The sequence below is a fragment of the Notothenia rossii genome, assembly GCF_949606895.1.
Source record: "Notothenia rossii genome assembly, chromosome: 6".
Classification (NCBI taxonomy): Eukaryota; Metazoa; Chordata; class Actinopteri; order Perciformes; family Nototheniidae; genus Notothenia; species Notothenia rossii.
The window spans coordinates 47,020,365-47,035,188 of NC_136909.1; the positions used below are offsets into that span (position 1 = coordinate 47,020,365).

General features: G+C 39.7%; 2 protein-coding genes and 1 long non-coding RNA gene across 3 annotated transcripts in view; 2 read left to right on the top strand and 1 right to left on the bottom strand.

Moving 5' to 3' along the window:
* The window catches only part of LOC307043614 (uncharacterized protein), a 307,614-nt gene that overhangs the window by 237,655 nt on the left and 55,135 nt on the right, over positions 1–14,824 (top strand). The gene's annotated exons all lie outside the window — the stretch shown is intronic.
* Positions 1,007–3,662, bottom strand: LOC307045447 (E3 SUMO-protein ligase ZBED1-like). The gene is made up of 2 exons (XM_079691126.1): positions 2,422–3,662; positions 1,007–2,216 (listed from the first exon to the last, which is right to left on the bottom strand). Exons 1-2 carry the CDS (start codon positions 3,475–3,477, stop codon positions 1,728–1,730), a joined length of 1,545 nt encoding a protein of 514 aa, XP_079547252.1. The 5' UTR covers positions 3,478–3,662; the 3' UTR covers positions 1,007–1,727.
* Positions 6,815–8,188, top strand: LOC307044384. The gene is made up of 2 exons (XR_013809631.1): positions 6,815–7,868; positions 8,089–8,188. It is a non-coding gene; the product is annotated as an uncharacterized lncRNA (long non-coding RNA).

Genomic DNA, 14,824 nt, shown 5'->3' on the forward strand with positions numbered 1-14,824 from the left:
GTGGTCTAACGTAGCTGCTCGTTAGCTTAGCCCGGGCTGCACTATTGCTACACTGAACTGTACATCAACTAATCATACTACTCTACGAAGGACTCCCTGTAAGCTAATGTTTACGTAGACTGGTCATTGTTTCTAAATATTGCACTTTAAATTGAATGTCAGTCTCACTGTTTACATACGTTTGTGACTACAGATGTAGCACTTCATTTCAGACTCCAGCTTACAGCTTCCTCCCTACGACCTGCCTAACACCAGTATAGAGAGGCGAAGTCCCTCCCCTTCCGGGAGCCTCCATGGGACCCCGGAAGCGGAAAATTATACATTGAAGTCAATTGAGAGAGAAAAGTTATCTTTTGATCCCGTTTGAATTGTGCCACGAATGACATATATGATGTTTGTCAATCTTAAACAATCATTTCCATGTAAAAAAAGTCACAGTTTGTCGTAAAACTGTTGAAATATAAGACTATGAAAAATACGCAACTAGAAAGACTACAAATCCCAAATGCATTCTGGGTCGCGTAAGTGATGTCATAGGCGATAATGCTCCAAGACTGGTTGTGACAAAGCAAATAAGAAGAAGAAGATCTCGCAATTAAAGCAAAGAAGAAGAAGACTGATTTATTCCCTCCAATAAATATAAGAGATTGCTCCAATAAATTCACTTTTACAAGATGCCTGTGTGCTTTGTACCAGGTTGTAATCACAAAAGTGATCATACCACTTGCTCGTTCTATCGCTTCCCGTCTTATGAAAGGACCAGGAGTCGTTGGACCAAACATATCAGGTAATATACATGTTTTGCATGGAACAGAGTCAAGTTAGCTACCTAGCTAGTAGGGGTGTGCATTGGCACTGCCCTCACAATTCAATTCGATTACGATTCACCAGGTAACGATTCGATTCGATTCGATTCTACGATGCATTGCGATGCATTGCGATGCATCACAATTCTACTGCACACAACAAGGGACTTTTTTCGTGAGTCATGAGGCAATACAAGCAGTCAGATAGGATAGATTTTATTGGCTGCTATGTGTGTATTATCACTCTCCTGCATCTTTGACATAAATGTCATTAAATAAAATTAAATAATAATAAAAAATGGTACAGGGTATTGGATATGGCATTTTCAAACCTGAAAAAAAAGAAAACATAAATCACTGCTTTGAATAAGAAATGTTTCTCTTCTCTCTGCTTTAGAACCATTTGAAATTGAATAGAGCAATTACAGCCAATATTGTCCAGCAGTTATTTTACACACAATAAAATAGACGCTCTACAACAGGTCACTTCCTGAACTCCTGTGCAAACAGTAATCAGTCACACTATTGTAACAACAACCAACCACCCAGGCACCCAGCAATAAAAATACTCAGTGCAACACACAGTAACCACTTATTACTGTGAAACTTTTTTCAAGTAGTAAAGTCAAGTGCAACTTTTTTCAACAAAACAACAGCTTAGCAGCTTTAAGACAATGACAACAATTATATACCTGAGATGAGAATCCTACCTGGCAATCACATCAGCTGCATACAACAAAATATCAAGATGAGAAATATATTGTAATGTAAACCAAAAATAAAGTGTGTAGGCTTAGGCTACTACCAAATTTGTGCAAACAACTTCTTCCGTCTGAGTTCAACATCACCATCATAAACAATCCGTTTCAGAGTGAGGAAATATATAGTTTGACCTAAGCCTACATCATAACTTCTCACTGTTCAGCATTTGGGAATTTCAAGGTTCTTGTGCAAAAACACAAGCTGATCAACATGGTCCGGTTTGAGAGCGCTTCTTTTTGCAGTGATAATATCTCCTGCAGTGGAGAATACTCTCTCTGCTGACACACTTGTCCCTGGGATGCACAAGTATCTCTTTGCCAACCTAGAGAGGAGAGGAAATGTGCCCTTATGGCGATGCCACCAGTCCAAGGGATCCTCAGAGAGAGGTGCAGCTGGAGATCTACAGTACAATTCCATTTCCTCGTCAGCACTGGCATCGGCGGTCTTACTCTGTCCTGCAGGTTCACTGATGTCATTGAAAGCAGCTCCCAGCAAACTCACAAGCAGCGATGACGAGGCTCTTCTTTTGGGGGCAGAGGGGCCTGCTAAGTCAGACACATTGTCATCCACGGACAGCAACTCTTCATTGGTTCCTGAACTTCCTGTTCTGCCAGGCGCTTCATCTTCTGTCCTACGTCTCCTCTCATACTGTGTTTGAACAAAATAAATAAGAGCAAAAAACAGCAGTTAGCAGCACTTTCTCAGCCAATGCTGCAGCTCACATCACAACAGATAACTATTTTTCTCAGTCTTAACATTTTACTGACTATGCAGCTGCTTATTTAACATTACATTGTTATTACAATTGAATTGAAAGATATTCCATAAGTTTTACAAGTAGAAATTCAATTACCTCCAGGGATGCAGCCTCTGAAGTCACTCCTGCGTAGACATCTAATCTCTCCTCTTCTGTCAGGAAAGGTAACCCCTTAAAGCGAGGATCCAGGGCAGAGGATGTATGAAGGATCTTCTTCTCTGCCCCACTGTTGTACCTCTTAAGGAGATCTGTTTTGATGGCATTCTTCACATCCCGGATCAGTGGTTGGTCTCCAATAGTGTCTGACATGTTCTGGAGGAGTTGGGCATATACTGGTGCAATGAGGCTGACTGTAGGACTGCTCTCCTCTGACATAAAAACAGTGGCATCCTTCACTGGTTTTAATGTCTTCACTGCTTCCTCCATGTTAGCCAGATCTGCTCTGCTGAGAGTGACGATGTCACTTTCATCTACATTTAGGGCAGGCGACAGCAGTGTGGCATGCACTGCAGCTTGCAGTTGCAAAAACCTCTCCATCATATCGTGAGCACTATTCCACCTTGTGGCGACATCAGTTATCAGTTTCAGTGGACTTGTCAGTTTAAGAACAACCCTCTGGTTTTCTTCAAGCAGGTGCTTTGCCTTTGTGCTGCGGTGGAAGTATGCTGAGATGCGTCGGACTCTGCCCAGAAGCCTGGAGACCGTCGGTAGCTTAAGCGCCCGCTGCGCAGCGAGGTTCAACGTATGCGCGAAGCATTTAACATGAGGGAACTTCCCAATTTCAGCAGCACTTATCATATTAGCGGCGTTGTCCGTCACCAGCACAATACTTTTATCTGTTAGCTGCCATTCCTCAACAACATCCAAGAGTAGCCTCGCCATATGAGCACCAGTGTGGCTCTCATAAACTGCTCTCGTCTGCAGCACATGTGATGCAATCTGCCAATCCTCGCTAATATAATGTGCCGTTATGGTTACATAGGACTCTGTTGCGACTGAAGTCCAGGCGTCACTTGTAATGGCTACACGACTGGCTTTACACATGGATTCCATTACCTTTGCTTTGGTTTCTTTGTATATTGCGGGAAGCGCAGAATCCGTGAAAGTAGCTCTTGTCGGTAGCTTATACCGGGGCTCAAGTGTTTTAAGCATGTGGCGAAACCCCACATTTTCTACCACAGAATAGGGTCGTAGATCTTTCGCTATGAAACATGCCACCGATCGTGTGATCCTCTTTGCTCTCTCAGAGTTGTGTGGCAACGTTGACACTAGCGACTCGTCAATTCTTGGCTGGGATGTATCAACTTTTTGTGTTGCTTTTGAAGCCAACTCAGGATGCCAGCAATCAACATGATTTGTGAAGTTAGTTGTATTGCCAAAGTGCTTGATTTTAGTGTGGCAGGTTTTACACACCGCGTAAGTCTTGTCTAGTTTCCCATTTACTTCGTAGAATCCAAAATGTGCCCAGATGTCAGCTTTCCACGCTTTGGGTGCATTTTTAATGGTCCGTCTATCGTGGTCATCTCCCTCCGCCTCAGCCATCTTGATTAATGTTGTTATGATGCCGCCGGAAGTAATTGAAACTTCGCGGGGCAATTGTTCTGTCACTAGTTTGGAGTTTAACACAGTTTTAAACTGGAGTTGTAGTTTAAAACTCCAAACTAGCGACAGAGCAATTGTCCCCACAACTTTCCACTGGAGGCCAGAAAACATAATCGATTATGGCACTTTGCCGCATCGATGCTGAATCGGGCATGCCCCGCATTGCGATGCATCGCCGAATCGATTATTGTTGACACCACTACTAGCTAGTAGCGAGCATGTTAGTCAGCATTAAATTACATTACTTAGCCTTGTAATTTGTATTAGCCTTAACATGAAGTAAACCAAAATGTTAAACAGTCATGATGTTAAGTATTTTGTGAAACATTTGAAGAGTAGCCTATCGCCCCCTCCACCAGGTTCTAAGGGGGCGGGAGGTAGTTCTAACGCCACATTAGCATCAGCGATCTTTTCTACTTAATGCTATCTGCACAAATGGTTAACATTGAACATTAAAAGATCAGGCAGTTCAGGGAGAGTCGAAGGAAGGAAGGCAGGCAGCTTTGCATGACATTCTTCTGGACGTGTTTCATTGTGATGATAGTGAGAGTGAGTCAATCTGTTTGTTGGAAAGACAGTAGTTGAGTGATTACTGAGAGAAAATTATTAAAAGAGATAATTATTCAGTGTTGTTACTTTAAAGTGTTGTTACTGACCTTTTTCTCTTTTATTTTCTTTACCTCACCTGTAACTGCTGAGACCCTGAGGAACATGCACACTGGACTGACCTGCTCTGGCAACCTGATTTCCACTGTACGTAATAGTATTTTGTTATGGTATATTATTTATATACATCAAAGGCACAATGCACCCCCCAGAGACACACATGTATTGAGTGTGATATTTTGCATTGGTCATGTTAAATCATCTTTATATACTAGAAAACTTTAGGAGCGGCAACTTGTTTTGAAATTGAATTTTTAATATCCGATAATAAAGTTGATCTGTTTTCTTTATTCTTCTCTTCCCAGCTCCATCCATCACCATTCTCTGTTCCTGCAGGTCTTGCTTGCTAATCAATGCTCATATTTTTTTACACAATTACAAATAAAGTCAATGTATTGTATGACATGAAGTTGTGCTTCATTCTGAGTCAATAATAAATTCATTCTGCCTTCAACTGCAAAATTATTGTGGACTGCAGCAACATCCATGTAGCTGCCCCCCAGTAAGATGAACCAAGCAAAGTTGACACTCAACATACAGCTGTGCTCTTAAGTTTACATGAAGAATTTGGGAAATATTGGTAATAACAGTTTAAATGATTATTAGTAATTAGTTATATAATTTTCTCATTGTAGACGAGCAGACAGGGAGCAGATGAGAAAAGCAGAATATGCAGCTGCCATTTTCCACATGGAAAAGAGAAAGGGCCAAGTGTATTTGAGTGGACAGAAGAGAAATCCCAAATACGAAAAGAAAATTATACAATTTACAGATATGTATACAAATATATATATCCTATATATACCATGTATAATGATGGTGTATGATGTAGAAGGAAGTGTGGTAGATAACAAGTAAATATAGAGTTACATACAGATCAATGTTACAGCAAAAGATGGAATAACTAAGAAGCACGCAGTATAATAATAATTACATTCAACAATTAAATAACTGCTCAGCATCTCCACCACAATCCCAATCTGCTGTGTCCTGTTTTCCTCCCCTCTGCATAACACCCCATCACACATACGAAACACAATGCAGAGTCCGACGGTGTTAAGAGTATGTTTATTTAAATGTCCTCCTCTCTACTGGCCAACACAGGGAGCATATGCTGGGTGTAGAATTGTTCCAGGAGGAGGAGATTTCCATGCCATGCAGGGTCTTTGGGGATGGGGATGATGATCGCCTCCTTCGTGGTCCACAGTAGCAGAGACTCCAGTCTGTGATGTGCAGCTGTTATATAATATACAATACATTTTTGAAAAACATTTGATCAACAAAAAAAAAGGATTTGGTCAGGATCTAGAGTCAGTGTGTAGTTTATTAATTAATCAATGCTCTCTACATTAGGAAAACACATACCAGTGTACCAGAGTGAGTCACACACAGCTGTGCCTAGATAACCAAACAAATTGACAATCATAACAAAAATCCTTGAATCTACACACAGCAAATTAACTCAAATGACACAACGAGATGTAAAAAGGAGATCACATAGTCGATATAAAACTGGCCGCTTCAATCTGAAGAGCAACTAAAACAAAACACGGGAGTGTATCTTGTTCTTGTGAACACTAATGTTATCCACAGCATACACAGAGACCACGAAGTTCTTAAGGAGAAAACCAGTTGCTAAAACAAAACACGTTAGTGTACCTTGTTAGCTAATGTTAGCTAGCTGACATTAACGTTAAACATTGCACTCATATTACTCACTGAAACCTTGTAAATCCGGTCCCGCATGCTGGCTCTTACAGAACAGACTAACTCCCCTTTCGTACAGCTCTCAACATGCCCAGACTTGTAGTGATTTTCACCTCGTTTTATACTTTTTCGCCTCATTCTGAAAGAAACAGGTGAAATTTGCCAACGTGACGGCCATCTTTGTGATGGTGACGCGTATTGTGCGAGACCAGAGACCTGTAGTTCACTGAGCGGTTTCACACAACAAAAATGTGTAACTTCACAGTTTTATGACACATTTTTATTTTTTTGACTTGCAAAATGTTCTTTTAATTTGACAAACATCATATGTGTCATTCGTGGCACAATTCAAACGGGATCGAAAGATGACTTTTCTCTCTTCATTGACTTCAATGTATAATTTTCCGCTTCCGGGGTCCCATGGGTCGGAAGTAGATGGGCGGGACTTCGCCTCTCTAAGAGAGGCGAAGTCCCTCCCCTTCCGGGAGCCTCCATGGGACCCCGGAAGCGGAAAATTATACATTGAAGTCAATGGAGAGAGAAAAGTTATCTTTTGATCCCGTTTGAATTGTGCCACGAATGACACATATGATGTTTGTCAATCTTAAACAATCATTTCCATGTAAAAAAAGTCACAGTTTGTCGTAAAAATGCTGAAATATAAGACTATGAATAATACGCAACTAGAAAGACTACAAATCCCAAATGCATTCTGGGTCGCGTAAGTGATGTCATAGGCGATAATGCTCCAAGACTGGTTGTGACTCGCAAAGCAAAGAGGAAGAAGAAGACTGATTTATTCCCTCCAATAAATATAAGAGATTGCTCCAATAAATTCACTTTTACAAGATGCCTGTGTGCTTTGTACGAGGTTGTAATCACAAAAGAGATCATACCACTTGCTCGTTCTATCGCTTCCCGTCTGATGAAAGGACCAGGAGTCGTTGGACCAAACATATCAGGTAATATACATGTTTTGCATGGAACATAGTCAAGTTAGCTACCTAGCTAGTAGCGAGCATGTTAGTTAGCATTATATTACATTACATTACTTAGCCTCGTCATTTGTATTAGCCTTAACATGAAGTAAACCAAAATGTTAAACAGTAAGAGTAGTCATGATGGTAAGTATTTTGTGAAACATTTGAAGAGTAGCATATCGCCCCCTCCACCAGGTGCTAAGGGGGCGGGAGGTAGGCTAACGCCACATTAGTATCAGCGATCTTTTCTACTTAATGCTATCTGCACAAATGGTTAACATTGACCATTAAAAGATCAGGCAGTTCAGGGAGAGTCGAAGGAAGGAAGGCAGGCAGCTTTGCATGACATTCTTCTGGACGTGTTTCATTGTGATGATAGTGAGAGTGAGTCAATCTGTTTGTTGGAAAGACAGTAGTTGAGTGATTACTGAGAGAAAATTATTAAAAGAGATAATTATTCAGTGTTGTTACTTTAAAGTGTTGTTACTGAACTTTTTCTCTTTTATTTTCTTTACCTCACCTGTAACTGCTGAGACCCTGAGGAACATGCACACTGGTCTGACCTGCTCTGGTAACCTGATTTCCACTGTACGTAATAGTATTTGGTTATGGTATATTATTTATTTACATCAAAGGCACAATGCACCCCTCAGAGACACACATGTATTGAGTGTGATATTTTGCATTGGTCATGTGAAATCATCTTTACACACTAGAAAACTGTAGGAGCGGCAACTTGTTTTGAAATTGAATTTTTAATATCCGATAATAAAGTTGATCTGTTTTCTTTATTCTTCTCTCTTCCCAGCTCCATCCATCACCATTCTCTGTTCCTGCCAGGTCCTGCTTGCTAATCAATGCTTTATTTTTTTACACAATTACAAATAAAGTCAATGTATTGTATGACATGAAGTTGTGCTTCATTCTGAGTCAATAACAAATTCATTCTGCCTTCAGCTGCAAAATTATTGTGGACTGCACCGACATCCATGTAGCAGCCCCCCCCCCCCAGTAAGATGAACCAAGCAAAGCTGACATACTCAACATACAGCTGTGCTCTTAAGTTTACATGAAGAATTTGTGAAATATTGGTAATAACAGGTTTAAATGATTATTAGTAATTAATTATATAATTTTCTCATCATAGATGAGCAGACAGGGAGCAGATGAGAAAAGCAGAATATGCAGCTGCCATTTTCCACATGGAAAAGAGAAAGGGCCAAGTGTATTTGAGTGGACAAAAGAGAAATCCCAAATACGAAAAATAAAATTATACAATTTAGATATGTATACAAATAAATACATATCCTATATACACCATCATGTATAATGATGGTGTATGATGTAGAAGGAAGTGTGGTAGATAACAATTAAATATAGAGTTACATACAGATCCATGTTACAGCAAAAGATGGAATAACTAAGAAGCACACAGTATAATAATAATTACACGCAACAATTAAATAACTGCTCAGCATCTCCACCACAATCCCAATCTGCTGTGTCCTGTTTTCCTCCCCTCTGCATAACACCCCATCACACATACGAAACACAACGCAGAGTCCGAGGGTGTTAAGAGTATGTTTATTTAAATGTCCTCCTCTCTACTGGCCAACACAGGGAGCATATGCTGGGTGTATAATTGTTCCAGGAGGAGGAGATTTCCATGCCATGCAGGGTCTTTGGGGATGGGGATGATAATCCCCTCCTTCGTGGTCCACAGTAGCAGAGACTCCGGTCTGTGATTTGCAGCTGTTATATAATATACAATAAAAAAAATTGAAAAACATTTGATCAAAAAATAAGGATTTGGTCATGATCTAGAGTCAGTGTGTAGTTTATTAATTAATCAATGCTCTCTACATTAGGAAAACACATACCAGTGTACCAGAGGGAGTCACACACAGCTGTGCCTAGATAACCAAACAAATTGACAACAGGGATGAAAACTCATCAGGTATGAAAAAGGTGACAAGGATCCGAGCCCCCTGACCCCACAGAATATCGGCTTTAAAATGAGGAATAACAGAGGATTTTAGCAGTCAGAACAACTAAAGCAGTAGTGTTAATATTAACAGAAACGCCATAGAGTCACATCTAATAGAAATATATAAAAAGCATTTATTTTAATTGTGTAGCAGTCAGTTTATAATTTTGGCAGCACTGTTGAGCATTTTGAAAATGTATTTTCAGGCCTCTGTGCAAGGCTTAGTCTTTCTATCTTTATAGCCACTGGTGTAAAGTAACTAAGTTCATAAACTCAACAAGTACTATACTTGGGCACAATTTTGAGATACTCGTACTTTACTTAAGTATTTCAATGTTTTGCTACTTTGTACTTCTACTCCACTACAGTTCAGAGGTAAATGGTGTACTTTTACTCCACTACATGTATGTAATACCTTTAGTTACTTTACAGATGTGGATGAATGATGTGAAATATAATCAAGTGTTAAATCAGACTTTAGTTCCACCTGGAGTAAATCCAAAAGCTACCCTGCAGTATACAAAGTCATTCAGACTAGCTGCACCTTTACCAGCTTTGAGAACACTTTCATGATCAATCATTATAAAACGTATCATATTATTCTGAAATGGACCAATCTGCAAAATGACTACTTTACTGTCGCTACTTTCACTATATTTTGATAATAATACTTTTCTACTTTTACTTGAGGAACATTTGGAATGCAGGACTTTTACTGTAACAGAGTATTCCTACACTCTGGTACTTCTACTTTTACTCAAGTACAAGAACTGAGTACTTCTAATTTTAATCAATTACAAGATATATACTTATACCACCTCTGTTTATAGCCTATGAAAAAAACGATTAGAAAACGAAGGCTAAAGCTAACGTTAGCAGATAGTGACAATGTATGCTAGTTAGCTAGCTCAACGATAATATTGCGACGGGAAAAAAAAACTTTTCATTGCACATCACGCTCTGCCGCTCCGACAGGGAGCTCTATTGTGAACACCTGAACGGCCCGTTCTAACAGCTGTTCACCAGCGGTCCAGTCTGTGCCACAGGGACTCCGGACGCACAGTTAATATTAACGAACGCACCGTAGGTAATGTAGCTGCTGAAGCTAGACCATCATCGCCGAGCAGCAGAGGCTTATTATACATCATGAGCAGAGCCGCAGGCAGGAAGACTCGAGCACACAGCTCGCGCTTCATTATAATATATATAAAAAAAGCTCGCGGCCGCACATTAATCCGGGTCCCAGACCCCCTCCCATACCCAAAAAATATTTTTATTGCAGATCTACAGGAATCACAAAAACGACCTATTTTGGATTCAAAACGGAGAATTTCGCCGAAAGGTGACAAGTTTGCATCCCTGGACAAGATAACCAAAATCCTTGAATCTACACACAGCAAATAAACTCAAATGACACAACGAGATGTAAAAAGGAGATCACACATATAGTCGATATAGAACTGGCCGCTTCAATCTGAAGAGCAACTAAAACAAAACACGGGAGTGTATCTTGTTCTTGTGAACACTAATGTTATCCACAGCATACACAGACACCACAAAGTTCTTAAGGAGAAAACTAGTTTCTAAAACAAAACACGTTAGTGTACCTTGTTAGCTAGCTGACATTAACCTTAAACATTGCACTCATATTACTCACTGAAACCTTGTAAAGCCGGTCCCGCATGCTGGCTCTTACAGAACCGCTCCCTTTCGTGTATGTACAGCTCTCAACATGCCCAGACTTGTAGTGATTTTCACCTCGTTTTATACTTTTTCGCCTCATTCTGAAAGAAACAGGTGAAATTTACTAACGTGACAGCCATCTTTGTGATGGTGACGCGTATTGTGCGAGACCAGAGACCTGTAGTTCACTGAGCGGTTTCACACAAAAAAAATTGTAACTTCACAGTTTTACGACACATTTTTATTTTTTTGACTTGCAAAATGTTCTTTTAATTTGACAAACATCATATGTGTCATTCGTGGCACAATTCAAACGGGATCGAAAGATGACTTTTCTCTCTCCATTGACGTCAATGTATAATTTTCCGCTTCCGGGGTCCCATGGGTCGGAAGTAGATGGGCGGGACTTCGCCTCTCTATGAGGCGAAAAAGTATAAAACGAGGTGAAAATCACTACAAGTCTGGGCATGTTGAGAGCTGTACATACACGAAAGGGAGCGGTTCTGTAAGAGCCAGCATGCGGGACCGGCTTTACAAGGTTTCAGTGAGTAATATGAGTGCAATGTTTAAGGTTAATGTCAGCTAGCTAACAAGGTACACTAACGTGTTTTGTTTTAGCAACTAGTTTTCTCCTTAAGAACTTTGTGGTGTCTGTGGATAACATTAGTGTTCACAAGAACAAGATACACTCCCGTGTTTTGTTTTAGTTGCTCTTCAGATTGAAGCGGCCAGTTCTATATCGACGATATGTGTGATCTCCTTTTTACATCTCGTTGTGTTATTTGAGTTTATTTGCTGTGTGTAGATTCAAGGATTTTGGTTATCTTGTCCAGGGATGCAAACTTGTCACATTTCGGCGAAATTCTCCGTTTTGAATCCAAAATAGGTCGTTTTTGTGATTCCTGTAGATCTGCAATAAAAATATTTTTGGGGTATGGGAGGGGGTCTGGGACCCGGATTAATGTGCGGCCGCGAGCTTTTTTTTATATATATTATAATGAAACGCGAGCTGTGTGCTCGAGTCTTCCTGCCTGTCGGCTCTGCTCATGATGTATAATAAGCCTCTGCTGCTCGGCGATGATGGTCTAGCTTCAGCAGCTACATTACCTACGGTGCGTTCGTTAATATTAACTGTGCGTCCGGAGTCACTGTGGCACAGACTGGACCGCTGGTGAACAGCTGTTAGAACGGGCCGTTCAGGTGTTCACAGTAGAGCTCCCTGTCGGAGCGGCAGAGCGTGATGTGCACTGAAAAGTTTTTTTTTCCCGTCGCAATATTATCGTTGAGCTAGCCAACTAGCATACATTGTCACTATCTGCTAACGTTAGCTTTAGCCTTCGTTTTCTAATCGTTTTTTTCATAGGCTATAAACAGAGGTGGTATAAGTATATATCTTGTAATTGATTAAAAGTAGAAGTACTCAGTTCTTGTACTTGAGTAAAAGTAGAAGTACCAGAGTGTAGGAATACTCTGTTACAGTAAAAGTCCTGCATTCCAAATGTTCCTCAAGTAAAAGTAGAAAAGTATTATTATCAAAATATAGTGAAAGTAGCGACAGTAAAAGTAGTCATTTTGCAGATTGGTCCATTTCAGAATAATATGATATGTTTTATAATGACTGATCATTAAAGTGTTATCAAAGCTGTTAAAGGTGCAGCTAGTTTGAATGACTTTGTATACGTGCAGGGTAGCTTGTGGATTTACTCCAGGTGGAACTAAAGTCTGATTTAACACTTGATTATATTTCACATCATTCATCCACATCTGTAAAGTAACTAAAGGTATTACATACATTTAGTGGAGTAAAAGTACACCATTTACCTCTGAACTGTAGTGGAGTAGAAGTACAAAGTAGCAAAACATTGAAATACTTAAGTAATTACAAGTATCTCAAAATTGTGCCCAAGTATAGTACTTGTTGAGTTTATGAACTTAGTTACTTTACACCAGTGGCTATCAAGATAGAAAGACTAAGCCTTGCACAGAGGCATGAAAATACATTTTCAAAATGCTCAACAGTGCTGCCAAAATTATAAACTGACTGCTACACAATTAAAATAAATGCTTTTTATATATTTCTATTAGATGTGACTCTATGGCGTTTCTGTTAATATTAACACTGCTGCTTTAGTTATTCTGACTGCTAAAATCCTCTGTTATTCCTCATTTTAAAGCCGATATTCTGTGGGGTCAGGGGGCTCGGATCCTTGTCACCTTTTTCATACCTGATGAGTTTGCATCCCTGTTGTCAATTTGTTTGGTTATCTAGGCACAGCTGTGTGTGACTCCCTCTGGTACACTGGTATGTGTTTTCCTAATGTAGAGAGCATTGATTAATTAATAAACTACACACTGACTCTAGATCCTGACCAAATCCTTATTTTTTGATCAAATGTTTTTCAAAAAAATGTATTGTATATTATATAACAGCTGCACATCACAGACCGGAGTCTCTGCTACTGTGGACCACGAAGGAGGGGATCATCATCCCCATCCCCAAAGACCCTGCATGGCATGGAAATCTCCTCCTCCTGGAACAATTCTACACCCAGCATATGCTCCCTGTGTTGGCCAGTAGAGAGGAGGACATTTAAATAAACATACTCTTAACACCCTCGGACTCTGCGTTGTGTTTCGTATGTGTGATGGGGTGTTATGCAGAGGGAAGGAAAACAGGACACAGCAGATTGGGATTGTGGTGGAGATGCTGAGCAGTTATTTAATTGTTGCGTGTAATTATTATTATTATACTGTGTGCTTCTTAGTTATTCCATCTCTTGCTGTAACATGGATCTGTATGTAACTCTATATTTACTTGTTATCTACCACACTTCCTTATACATCATACACCATCATTATACATGATGGTGTATATAGGATATATATTTATTTGTATACATATCTGTAAATTGTATAATTTTATTTTTCGTATTTGGGATTTCTCTTTTGTCCACTCAAATACACTTGGCCCGTTCTCTTTTCCATGTGGAAAATGGCAGCTGCATATTCTGCTTTTCTCATCTGCTCCCTGTCTGCTCATCTACGATGAGAAAATTATATAATTAATTACTAATAATCATTTGAACCTGTTATTACCAATATTTCACAAATTCTTCATGTAAACTTAAGAGTACAGCTGTATGTTGAGTATGTCAACTTTGCTTGGTTCATCTTACTGGGGGGGGGGGCAGCTACATGGATGTCGGTGCAGTCCACAATAATTTTGCAGCTGAAGGCAGAATGAATTTATTATTGACTCAGAATGAAGCACAACTTCATGTCATACAATACATTGACTTTATTTGTAATTGTGTAAAAAAATATGAATATTGATTAGCAAGCAGGACCTGCAGGAACAGAGAATGGTGATGGATGGAGCTGGGGAGAGAGAAGAATAAAGAAAACAGATCAACTTTATTATCGGATATTAAAAATTCAATTTCAAAACAAGTTGCCGCTCCTACAGTTTTCTAGTATGTAAAGATGATTTCACATGACCAATGCAAAATATCCCACTCAATACATGTGTGTCTCTGAGGGGTGCATTGTGCCTTTGATGTATATAAATAATATACCATAACCAAATACTATTACGTACAGTGGAAATCAGGTTGCTAGAGCAGGTCAGTCCAGTGTGCATGTTCCTCAGGGTCTCAGCAGTTACAGGTGAGGTAAAGAAAATAAAAGAGAAAAAGTTCAGTAACAACACTTTAAAGTAACAACACTGAATAATTATCTCTTTTAATAATTTTCTCTCAGTAATCACTCAACTACTGTCTTTCCAACAAACAGATTGACTCACTCTCACTATCATCACAATGAAACACGTCCAGAAGAATGTCATGCAAAGCTGCCTGCCTTCCTTCCTTCGACT

What these genes read in the sequence shown, in the direction of transcription:
- LOC307045447 (XM_079691126.1), bottom strand. Translation starts at nt 3,477, where the DNA reads ATGCTTAAAACACTTGAGCCCCGGTATAAGCTACCGACAAGAGCTACT. An exon ending in CAGAGGCTGCATCCCTGGAG is followed by an intron (nt 2,217 to 2,421) that starts GTAATTGAATTT and finishes GTTCAAACACAG; the next exon opens with TATGAGAGGAGACGTAGGAC.